Source organism: Passer domesticus, chromosome 8 (genome assembly GCF_036417665.1).
Source record: "Passer domesticus isolate bPasDom1 chromosome 8, bPasDom1.hap1, whole genome shotgun sequence".
In the NCBI taxonomy this organism is placed as follows: domain Eukaryota; kingdom Metazoa; phylum Chordata; class Aves; order Passeriformes; family Passeridae; genus Passer; species Passer domesticus.
Window position 1 is genome coordinate 34,040,646 of NC_087481.1, and position 12,664 is coordinate 34,053,309.

At 38.7% G+C, this 12,664-nt stretch overlaps 2 protein-coding genes across 4 annotated transcripts in view; one reads left to right on the forward strand and one right to left on the reverse strand.

The window, feature by feature from the left end:
- LOC135306412 (pulmonary surfactant-associated protein A-like) overlaps positions 1 to 12,664 on the reverse strand; it is a 299,646-nt gene that overhangs the window by 235,192 nt on the left and 51,790 nt on the right. The window lies entirely within an intron of this gene.
- The window catches only part of RASGEF1A (RasGEF domain family member 1A), a 165,649-nt gene that overhangs the window by 105,673 nt on the left and 47,312 nt on the right, over positions 1 to 12,664 (forward strand). Inside the window, exon 2 of one of the 3 annotated variants that reach the window (XM_064430288.1) lies at positions 8,265 to 8,379. The exons of 1 other annotated variant lie outside the window; for it this stretch is intronic. In XM_064430288.1, coding sequence (XP_064286358.1) covers positions 8,338 to 8,379 — 42 coding nt within the window. In that variant the 5' untranslated portion in view covers positions 8,265 to 8,337. Of the gene's footprint in view, positions 1 to 8,264; positions 8,380 to 9,880; positions 10,014 to 12,664 lie in introns of those variants that run through there. One more of the 3 variants, XM_064430293.1, reaches the window with a different exon arrangement.

Sequence of the window (12,664 nt, forward strand, 5' to 3'; positions counted from 1 at the left end):
ATCAGCTGATTAGGTTTAACTTCATGTAAAGACAGAAACAGGTTTCTTGAAGCAGTGTGAGCAATTCTGACTCCAAATATTCTGTCATTCTGTAAAGAACACACACACTTCTGTTATAAACCAACACATGGACTGATGAAAATAAATGTCTAAAATAACCTAATGGGAGAGAAATAGTTTTTCTCACCTTTACTGCTGATCAGTTCAGTGTGTATTTACTCGTGTCACACTTATGCTCTCTTGGAGCATGGATGGATGAGTGTGTGACAGAGTGGATATTATGCTCTGCTAAGCAAGCTCAATGACACCTAGCAGGGTGCCTGGTCACCTCTGAACTTCACCATGTCTGTCAGATTGAGGCTGATTCTCTTGAGATCAACTATAAAACAGAAGGATGGAAGAGCAGGAAGGGCATGTTTGCATGGAGACACCACACAGGGCTGCAGAGAGCACACCAGCACACGGCCGTGCCCTGGAGAGCCTTTTCCTTGTGTTGCTGCTCTTGGGATAACCATTCCTGGGTACCCACGTGCTCATCACACTTGAATTGCACCTCCCATGTCATCAGAAAGAAGGAAAAAATGTCCAAAAAGAAAAAAAACAAAGTGCAAAAAATCCACCCCAAAACCAAATTAAAAACCAACCCAATCAAGCAGCCAAAAAAACCAAAAAGATATCACCTTGCATAGTGGGAAAAGCCAAATGCAAAGAACTACTAGTAGGTGCTGGTGACAGATGCATAAAGTAATTGCTAAAACAGAGGAGAAACTTGGAAACACAGGTCTTGATAATTTTCAGCATGCAATAGTGATTTTATTTTATTTTTTCCCTGTATCTCTTTGTGATGATGACTGTCTCATTTCTGGAATTACCAAAGGTGTCTTTCTTGGTCATGTTTTTCTCATCACAGCAAGGGTATAGTGCTAATGAGTTTTTCTAAGAAACAGAAATATACACTGGCAGTTTTTCAAACTGCAAACTGGAACAAAGCATTTCTGCTGTGAGGAAATCTCAGCACCAAATCAATCTATCCTGTTTCACTGGTTATGAGAAAAGGAGGGTAGAGAGATGCAGAGTTACTTGAAGGAAAGGTTACTGTTGGCTTTGGCTTTTCTTTAGATAACTTTTCTAAATTACTTAATTCAATTTGTCAAAAAATTCCCTGAGATGTTTATAGTAGTTTGTGACAGTATCCTTTACACTGTAGACAAGATAAGGAAAAAACCTTTCATGAAACTAATTTAAAATCAAGCCACTGATTAAAACAAAAGAATGAGTAGGAATTGGTAACTTTTCAAAACCTTGAATCAACAACACATTACAATGAGGCCACAGCATGTGACATAGTTCTCATAAGCTTCAGGCTATGATCAGCACAGCATTAGTTTCCAGTAGTTATCCCACTCTTTTACCCAGCCTGATCTGGGGTGTAAGATGGTGGAACATGGAATTTCTAATTCTCTCTAGTTTTTTGCTTTGTGTGATATTTTGCTACCAAAATGATAGAGCATAGCCTAATATACTCATGGTTTGAAATAAATAAATAGATAAAAACACCACAATGCAGTGTGGGAGACTAAAACAGTCTAAAGAAGGAGCCAGCAAAGAAAACTTCATCCAGAAACCAACTGTGAAAGGCAGGGAATGCTTCTACCTGAATTACGTGACAAAGAAATGCCAAAGTATACGTACAATATGCTCAAACAAATTCTCAGTAAAGGAAGGATATCCCAAAAAAATCAGCCCTGTAGTATTTTGATGCTACACACCTTGCGTTATCTTATGCCACCTTATGCTGATGTATGAGAATGGTGGTCTCTCCTGCACATGGCACATAGCCACAAGGCGAGAATCCACTGCCTGAGCTGAGGTTTTCTTTAGCATGTGCAGAATGGCAACCAAGTTGTGGCACGTTTTTCCTCCCTAGTCTCATTTGTCACAGCAAACTTTATTTTTTCTTCCAATTCAAGCTTCCATAGAGTGGCCCTTTGTATCTACCAGGAAAACGTGTCACTGAGACAACAACATCGTGATTCAGACAAGAAGCAGAGGTCACTGTCTGCTGGCCCTCAGCCCAGATCCTCAAGAGCCCACTCTTATTTTGTAGCCTACATTACCATAAAAGCAATATTTTATTAGCAGGGTATTTCAAACTCTTAATCTATGTCCTGCTTTTTATGGCTTCATAATGTGTGCAAAATTCAAGTTTTCCTTTGCTTCCTTTTCACTTCAAGCCAATGAAACACATCCTGGCTGCAACACCAGCACCTCTTCTTCCCAGAAGTATTCTGGCACTCTCTTTGATATTGTCTTTTTTCTTGGAATAAGGCCTGCTTCTCAAACCTGTTCACATTCTTCCACACTATCACTTTCAAACACCTTTTATAACAATTTTCATATAGTGACTGTATAAACCATTTTGAGATCAAAGAGTTTTGAATTGTCTGTAAACAACAACAAAAAAAATTTATATGGGAAATTTCTGGTGCTTTCCAACCTGGATTTTTTCTTTAGTTGCTGGGTATTTCCTTTCAAAATTAGGGACAGTTGCTTTTTCCACAGCTTCTGCTTTGGTCACATGAGGTGGCAGCCTGAGGCATCACGCTCTTGGGAGGATCCTCATTCTATTCTGGGACACCAGAAAAGACAAGGCTGTGGCCACAGAGAACAGCTGAAAGCACCAACTCACACACTGAGCTTTCACTGAACAGTGAAGCTATAGAGAACCACCTGAATATAAATAAATAAAACACAGACCCCAAAACACAATAAAACTACTGACTCATCTCCCTGATATGCAACTTTTCAGTTTTTATTAAGAGACAAATGGTTCATCATAAATGCAAATACTAAGTGATTCACCAAATGAAATCTTTTTAGAAGAAATTAATGCTCCTTTGTGATGTGATCACACATATTTGTGTTAAAAAGGATGATTAAAAGTGGATAAAGGGCATAGGAATGGAGATAGGCCAGGGAAAACTCAGCTTAAAACTTGCAAACATTGAGCCCATGCCATGTAATCTGCTTAACCAAGGAAAACCCCAGTAAATAGCCTGCTTGTGAAAATTGTACAGAAGTTGTACAGTCAGAAGTTCTCCTTCTGACTTGCAAATTGAAACACTTTTCAACATGAAACAACAACAAAAAAAGGGGCAGACTTAGCACAAGTAATTTTAATTTGTTATTGAGCATCACCAAGAGTTCTACATAATGAAACCGTAAGACATTGGATAGCTCTGCCAAATAGTTGCCAATTTCCAGTTTCTAATACAGAAATAAAAGTGCCCATGGTTGGAAGTGACTGGTCATTGATAGAGATTATTAAGAAATAGAGAAATGTATTTTCCATCTTCCACTTCCCTGCTTCATAAAAATAAGAAGAATCAAAGCCAGTACAGCCATGTATCAAACCAGGAACAGGGGAGATAAAATACATCTCACAAAGGAATCTGCAGCAGAACCAGCAAATGGACTTGGTCCCAGATTGTGTCTTCAGACACTCCCAAGATTAATAAATGTTAATCAGATTTATGGTAATGTAATATAGCTAAACTATCAAGAGTTCACATTTGCCATACTGTTCCATAATTACTATGGGTAGCAAAACATTGCATTTCTTGTTAAAGGACCAACATTGTGCTGTGATCTATTACACCTGAGGAACAGGGGATTGTAGTCTTTGCAGCCCTGCCAACATGAGCAAAAATCAGGTGACCAAAACCTTTACTGCCACCCTGCAAGGTTTCCACAAATGGCCATGCTTGGCTCTTGCCTGATGAGTCCTGGCAGAGACAGGATCATGCAGGTTGTTGTTTAAGGTCTGCATCTTTCTTTTACATGTAGTACTTCTGAGAAGCATTAAAAAGCATAATGTAATAGAGATAATTAATACCATCTAGGTCAGTATGACAAGAACAACAAATTGCAGAAAAAGCAATGGAAATCACTCACTCCACAGTACCTGCTTAACAACAAAAGAAAAGAGGTCACAGGGAAACCACTGTGGAAGAAAACATTTTATTTCTCTCTGTGTCTCTCCATGCTTCTAAAAAACTGAGTACATCATTGCACAGGTGCCACAGGGAAGAACAAGTGTTTGAAGTCTAAGAGCAGCTTTTTGCATGAAACAAGCTATAGATAAAGCCTGAGGTTAAAACACAACGTCCCAGGGTCTCTTTCCAAAGCACCATCCAAAAAAGCACCATCCATCTTTACGTGCATATAAATCAACCACGAAAGTGAGTTTTGCCCAGTGTGTTTTGTCCATTTGTAAAGGGTCTAAATGCTGCAATTAGCTCTACAAGCTGAGTCCCGCTGTGTGGTGTGAAGCCCTGGGCTAATGCTCTGCACCTCTTCCATAACTCAGCGAGTGCCTCTGACAGCATGGACCTGCACACACGGCAGGGCTCAGAGCACACAGCCAGGGCCACCTGCAGCACTGGGAAGGTGTGCTCTTACTCACTTGTGAGCAATTACCAATGTTCACTTCCTCTGCTAGGCACTAACCTATGGTCATAGTACCAGGGAGACCCAAAGGGAAATTTATCTCCACTTAAAAGGAAAAAAAGAAGATTGTATCAGCTGTAATCTACATGTTTTCCTGACACATTTCCACATTTGCCATATTTTAAGTTTATCTGACAAACATAATCAAATTTGGCATCCATTCTAAAGTCATTGTCAGAAAAAAAATTTAAAAGCCCTTTATTTTCAAATTGGAAGAATTATTTCAAGCAGTTTCTCTTTCTCACCAGCACTCTCTTAAACAAGTTGCATTGAGCAATCAAAGATAATCTTCAGAAAGCCACAAATCAGACACCATGAAATGATATTCTGGGTTTTTTTCTAGAGTGCTTCCTCTTTCCTACTTAAAATAAAACTGAAAGGGAACACAGTTTTATTCACCCAAGAACTATTTCCTCAAAATTTTCACTACTTGGTAAATGATTTTAAATAAAAAACTAAAAAACTCCCATGTATTCAAAACCCATGACAATTCTTTTTCCCTTTTGTTTTAACTATTCCAACGGTATATTAAAAATAAAGTTTCAACATGAAATAATGCTTAATTCCCACAACCCTTGCAAATCCCCTTCTAGAGTAATAGTATTAACAACCGCCTTTCCAAGACCAGATTACTGCCTATCTTGTATCAGACCATGCCACTTGGTACTTTCTTGTGACAAGCACCTGCTCCCTTTTGGTAAAAAATAATTAAAATCCTGTAAGAATTCCCTGTTCTAGGTTAGAATCAATGGCACTGACAAATGATAGTAACAAACCAGTACCAAGCAAGAGGAGACACCAAGATAACTCAGCATTATAATGAAGTGCAAGTCAAAATATAGCCACTATTCAGATACACCAAAAAAAATTAAAAATCCATATTCATGTGTTGCAGCAGCCTTGCCAAATCCTTGAGATAATGCACAGCAAAACTAAACTGCAGTAGTAACATTCAGAAATTGACTCTGTTGCTAAACTTTTGGAGCCAACCTTCACACACCAAAAATTGAGGCAAAACAAGTGACCCCTTCCAAAGTCAGTGACTTCCAATGGCAAAAGAAGCCCATGTGTGTGTTCACAAAATTAGAAGAATGAATTACAATCTAAGCCATCTTTTGTTCAACAGCACTCTTACAGCTTTCTAGGGAAGTGTAGTGCTTCTAATTCGAAGCCTGCAGCATAGAAGAGTTTTTACATTAGGAAAAAACAAAACTGCTTCAGCTCACCAATAAACAGCTCTCAAATAGTGAAAAAATGAATCTGGGGCATCATTAGTATTATCATAATATCTCAACGAGGAATATGCAGAAGAGACCTAAGTGATATATCCCCTAATACCAAGTTTTGCAAAAATGTCCTCAGATTCTGTGGTTTCTACGGGATTTTATTAGCTTTCTTCTCTTCCCCTCCACATCATTGTATACAAGTAACTGGGTGAATGATGAAAAGACCCCATGAGAACTTTCTTACTCCCACAGTAGTTTCCCACTTTGCCAAAATTAAACATACCATTATGTTTTTACACTTGCTGTAGGTTCCACTACGCAACATTCCGGGAGGGGTGGGGGTTTCCACTCTGCAAACATTCTGCAGTATCAGTGCTAGCAGGAAGCCACTCTCTTTACAAAAAAGGGGAAGCTGCCTGTCTGCAGTGTTTTGAAGTCACAGCCTACTTTAACCCTATATGGGCACATCCACCTCCCCCCAAAGTCAAGTGTGATATAGCAAGAAGCTGAAAAAGGAAAGAGAGCAAGCATTGATTGTATCCATACCTGTGTCTAACATAACTGAAAGCCCATCCTGCTAGTCTTGGAAGGCAAGACAAACTTTGCCTTGAAATGCTTTTGGCATTTAAAGCGCATTTAAGACACATGCAATACGTCACTGGAAAAAAGTCAGTCTTGACATACAAGCTGCATAAATGTAGTGGCCCCCTGGTAACTGTATTTACTAAAAGCCAAAACTAATCACAACTGTCTGCTCCTGCTGCTTTAGGTTCTGATGGCATGTGCAGCAGAGCTTGGAAGGCCTGCCAGAAGGTTTCCTAACATTTGCAGAGGAGCCATGTTCATCCTCATAACTGTTGGAGAGACTCTCCTGAATCTGGAACACATGCAGGGTTTAAAAAGAGCCACAAACAAACACAAAACCAGAAAAACCACAACATTTTCACTTCAGTTCCAGTAGGAAGAGGAGTGGCATTTCTTCAATCATATTATTAACACGTAAAAATCTTGCATCGCGTGAAAGTAACAAAAATGTACATCCAACTCAAAAATGCATTTTTGGTATTTCTTGGTTACTTCCTATTTTTCTTTCTGCTTTGATGATGAAAATCAAAGAAATAAGATTTTGCTTTGAAAACTTTTATTTTGAATTTAAATTAACTCAGAATTTAATTAAGAATACAGGGACCCTACCTAAAAATTATTAAAAAATTGGTTTAAGCTAAGAGTTTGATCAAGTATTAATTGAAAAGAAAGTTCATTGGTAACATTGAAGCACTCTGGATAGTTCAGGCTTGAAGGTACAAGTATATGAAGATTAGTCTGTAATACCTTATGGCCATAATAACTCACATTTGGTTATTATGGTCATATTTGGTTATAAGTTAACGTACTTGGTGCAAATATTTATACATTCGGCAACATTTGCTTTTGGGCAAATAAGTATCATTTTTTTAGTCTAATTTTCAAGGGAAATTAGTTTTGTGTATTTATTCTGCTTGTCTGTCAACTTCCCTCTATATTTAATTCCAGCAAGTAATTCAGATTTGTAAAAAGTAGAGGTCTCAGCGCTAAAGAAATATCTGCTCAGAGAACAGTTCAGGTTAGTGCCATGGCTGAAATCAAAGAGCTTCAGCTGTAACAGACCCATGTGGCTGGTGCCAGCCAGGAGGCTCACACCTCTGGCTTAATTTCATATTCAGAAAAAAAGAAAACAAAAGCCTTGAAACAACAAACTGCACCCAAATTAACAGTATTAATCACAACATAAAGTCCAGCTTAGCAATGCAGCAACAGTGAATTTCCTTTAGAAAGAAAAGGGAAAAAAAATGCAGATCCTACCAAAAATCTACAAGATGGTTTTCAAGTTGCTCTGTGGTGAATAATCTCTGTGTTTACAATAATAACAGTGTGTCTTTGAACAGCTCAAACCTGGATTCTCTTCAATCCATTCTACCTTAGGTGTCAACAGAATAGCTGGCAGTTTCTCCATATTCTTTATTTTTATGTCACATTTAAACATACACAGTTGAGGATGTATCCATCATCCTGATGAGATATAATTGTGCTGTCATTTTTCTTTATGCTGTGATAGTACTTTTCAAGAGGGAAAAAAAGACTTCATCTTCTATGATCATAACTGCGCTAAGGAATGAAATTCTCAATTCCAAGTTTTTTGTGAAACAGTTTAATGACTAGTCAATTTAGCAACATAAATATTAGTATTTTGCCAGAAATAGCTTCTTAATGACTATTAAAAATTTTTGTCACTATTAAAAAATTGCTGGTGGATTTTAGTTGGGGTGGTTTAACCCTTCAAACTCTTCCTATTGCCTTTTTCTTGGCACCTAGTATTTAAAATTCTGCCTTTTCCCCTTCTTTGTATACCATAATTTGTCCTATTTCCTTCTTATGATACTCCCCTCTCTGAAAAAATGTATGTCAAATTTTATTCTGACGCTACAATGCATTTTCAGTGCAAATTAGCGGTGTGTTCTAATAGTAATCCATTGCACCCCTCATTTTAAGGGGAAGGAGGCAAGACACATGACAAAAATCATAGAGTGAAATAGCTGGAAGTCCACCCACTGGGAAAGGCTGGATGGCAGAACCACTGTGCAAAGCTGCTGTAAAGAAATGCAAAGTAAGTATTATTTTACTTTATACCAGTCTTACATAAAAGATTTTTTTTTTTAATTTGAAAGCACCGGTGTAGGATAATTTATAGTTAGAGATTTATATTGTTCTGAAATCACATTGGGCAGTCTTAGACTTGAATAAAATTTAGTTGGAATTAGTCTTGGAACTATCTGCAGCCAAACTGTGCACTAGGAAATGCAGGCAAGAACACTGCAATAACAGTTCATTGTAAAATTCCATATTGTTGATAACTGCTATCAAAACACACTCCCCTGTCCTCCCATCCTTCCTTTCTGTGGCTTCAGACAAATCTCTGATTATGGGGCTCATTCTGAGCCCCTCTGAGAAGTCATCCAATTCTCAGATCTCAGCTAAACACACACCTTAACTGGTGAAGCCAAGCCATTCTTATCCATCACAAGTGTCCATTGCAGAAAGCTCATCCTCTGCAAGACTAAATTAATTATACTCTACTAACCTCTTCCAAAAGTATCCTACTAGCATATAATCACATCCCTATCTCCTTACCTTCCCATTCTAAACTGTTCCTTCACATTTCCTGCAAAGAAATGTCAGTTCCATTTCCACAAAGTTATGTCATTGTCTTTTGCCATCACCTCTGCTTTCTTCCTCTTTCCTTACCAACTGTTCTGTTTCCCCAGTCTACTTGTTTCTACATCCTTATTAAAATTTCTATACCTTTACACAAAACAAAACCCACCTCACCACTAACATGAAGTCTTCAGTAACTACAAACTAAATTGCCTACACAGAATATTGCTTTCATTATTTACTGAGTTGTCTCTGCTTGGAAGATTTTACGCTGTAGACATAGAATAGAGAGAATCTCTCATTTCTTATTATTACTGATTCAGGTCTCCAAAGAGAGATAATCTCCAAAGACCCATCTACAATTCTTCCTGTATGATTTAAGTGAGGTTCTGAAGAATTTCTAGTATGCGTTGGACATTACTGTGCAAAAATCCAGTACAAAGAATGGTCAAACAGAAATTGATTTATAAAAAAAAAAATAAGTCAACAAGTTTAAATCCAGGGTGTTAGTTCCCAGCTGTCAGATTTCTATTAGAATATATTGTAAAGAGTTTCTAGGTAGCTTTGTAGGAATTTTATATCAAAAAGAAAACAAAAACAAAACTGCTAAAAAACCCTAACCAACAGAAACCCCCAGAAAACAACAAAGTAAGTCATACTACATAAAAACAAGATTTTTTTAGTAATTTTAGCAGCAATGATATAAGAAATCAGCCAGTTCGGAATGCCCAGAATCAGCTTCCTTTCCTTCACAACATCTGCACCCCGCTCCTAACCAGCATGCCAATTCCTATAACCCCAAAGGCAGCGGGGACCGCGGAGCAGCCCTGCTCTCGCTGGGGCTCAAGCACAGCAGGGATGGAAGTTCCCGGGCAGTGCCAGCACATGACACCCACGTAACGGAGGGCTGAGACTCAGAATTTCCTCTGGTGCAGCACCTCCCGCTGCACTTTCGTTTTCCGCGGCTATAATGGTAGCGGGGAGCAGGAGCCCGCACTCCGCGCACGCCTCGCCCGAGCGCGGCCGCAGCGGCACCGAGCGGGGACGGGCTCCGCGCCGGGAGGGGACATGGTCCTGCACAGCCAGGTAAGTCTGCCCAGCGCTGTGGGCTCCTCTGTCCGCTCGGCATTCCGCCGGAGCCACCTACAGCTCCAGGAAAGCTGCAGGGACAGTAACTGCGCTGGGTATGGCAGGGCTCAGCCACCCACAGGCGCGCAGCCGTGCGTGACAAAGCGAGTGAATGTTGTGCTACAAGTTTAAAATTGTGATGCGGGTTATAAATTCACTGACATTCTGTGCATTAGGTCATGATTAGATCACTTGTAATGAATTGATACCACCCAGAAGGAAGGTTACGTGGTGGTAGCTTTATGTAATGGTGGTGTTGAGAAATGGAAAAAGAGGTTAATGTTTCACGTTACTGTGGTACTTGAACTTTTTTGTTCTCTGGAGGGGAGTAAGGGAAGAGGCAGAAACACAGATTTGAATGAATATTCACCAGGTGAGATGGTTTCAGTATTGTCTAGGCAGGTTTAAAGTGATGCAGGACACTGCATCATAAATGCAGAATCAAAGTTTACTTGCAGGTTGTTTCAAATTGTCTTTTGGAGTCAACCCATCCCAAACTCAAGTGATGCTTTCCAGAACATCAGTAACCAAGTTTCATATTTACAGCAAAGATGGATATTTTTTCCCCAAAGATTTCTCTCAGTCCCTGTTTTTCCAAGTTAAGCAGCAATACTGAAATTTCAAGAGTAACAGGACATTTGCATTGCAACATGGACCTTCTGTTACCTTATGCAACAGAATAAAAAATATTTTCTCTAAGATAAAAAAATAGGTTTTATTTTCAAAAAATTGCAAAGGGATGTTTTCATTTTAACTTCTGCTACATCAAAAACGCTCTCATGGTACTTTACAGGGAAGTAAAGGTTTCTGCTGCAATTCTGGGCTAAGTTTCTCTGGTGCACTTAAGCTTTAAGTGGATTGGTAGGGACCTGATGCACATAAGTCGTGCAATCCCTTGAGAAACGATTTTCAAATTAACTAATAAGATATTGCTCTGCGTACAGCTTATTAGAAAGAAACACTGAGCAGCAACAGCACACAGCTACTGTGCCTGGGATTTAAAAGCTGGATTTAGCTGTCATGTCCATAATTCTTAGTGCGTTGGTTATGTAAAGGAGTAGGTGAGAGGAGGGTTTAGTTTCATATTAAGGAAAGTAAAAAGGCTCTACAGAATGTAATTGCAGGATTAGTAAAAAGTATAAGGCAGCTTTGCTCCACTATTTACATATCAAGGCAATTTATGGAAATCCTGATATAGAAAACTTTAATAATTAATTAATAATTAATAATGAGACTGAGAAACAACTTGGTCTTACATTAAAGGATAAAATGTGTTTTCATATTAAAAAGTTATATGTGTAGAGAAGAATTTGGTAAATTTTCACAGGAAACTTTAAAGGTTAGTTCCCCAATGAGATGAAATAATATTCAAGAACTTTTATCCAGCATTGATAGTTACTTTAGTAATATCTCTGCAGCTTTCCAGATATGCAAGAGATCTACATGTCACAGGATTTCTATGCATGAGAACATTTTGACAGTAATTGCCATTCATCTTGAGGGGGAAAGTTAAAGAGACAAAGCAAGTAAATGCCTTAAGAATAACTTTTTAGAAAGAGCATCACAGTATGGGGCCAACACTTAAAAACAGAGAACCTATAAAGGCAACAGATGAGGGGAGTAGTTGAACCTGGCTGGGCAGAGAAAGAGGAATCATAAGAATTAAGGGTGGAAACTTGTCTGTTTTGGTAATATGTACAACCCTGATCACAGAAAATGAACTTAACACAAAAACATTTTTTAGCAAAGCTGCCGTTCCAAAACTAGAAGGACAATAAAATTTGAGATTCTGCACGAGAGTGCATCAGTGAAATCTACCAAGGTAGCACTACACTTAGGGTAAGGAAGTGCTAAGGGAGGAAATTCCAGGAAAAAAGTAATCATTGACTTTAGCCTCATGCAAAAGTCACATACTGGGGGACAAATGAGATTATTGTATGTGACTGCAAAAAGGGGCAGTTAAAAATAAAATTTAAAAACATTACAAAGAACTGGAGTGAAAGTGCTTTGCTTGGACTACATATAAAGACTACTGCTTTCTCATTTGTGAAACCAGGTTCAGAACATTCCCATTGAAACACAAGTTACTGTTTTTCAACGCAGATAACACATTAGAGGAACGGAAAAGATAGTAAATAGCCTGAATGATTCACTTAAAAGTGAAGGTGATGAAAATAGCTATTTAATGCTTTAACTTGTAAGGACCTCTAGTTTCAACCTTTAGCTGCAATTGTCATGGACTCAGATTAGCCTTTGTCACACAGCCATCCTTGCACCAGCCCTTGCACAACTTCTGTCCTGTCCTGAGGAGACACAGATCAGCCTTGCTGTCACATCCCATTAGGAGCAAAGCTGATAAAACCTCCTGGGATTCCAAGGTGACATCGTTTCTTTCATTACGTTTGTCACAATATTGATTAGATTAGGTCTGAAGCCCATCTTTGGCCTGCTACTGACCCATCACATCTCCTGGGAAATTCTGCAGAGTAGGAAACAAAATTGAAAGCGACTGGAACAATAGAGATGTTCAAGATGGTTATAGCTCATGGGACTCACCCAGATGTGACAAGTACTGACTTCTACTAACTATGCATCCTAATACATTAATC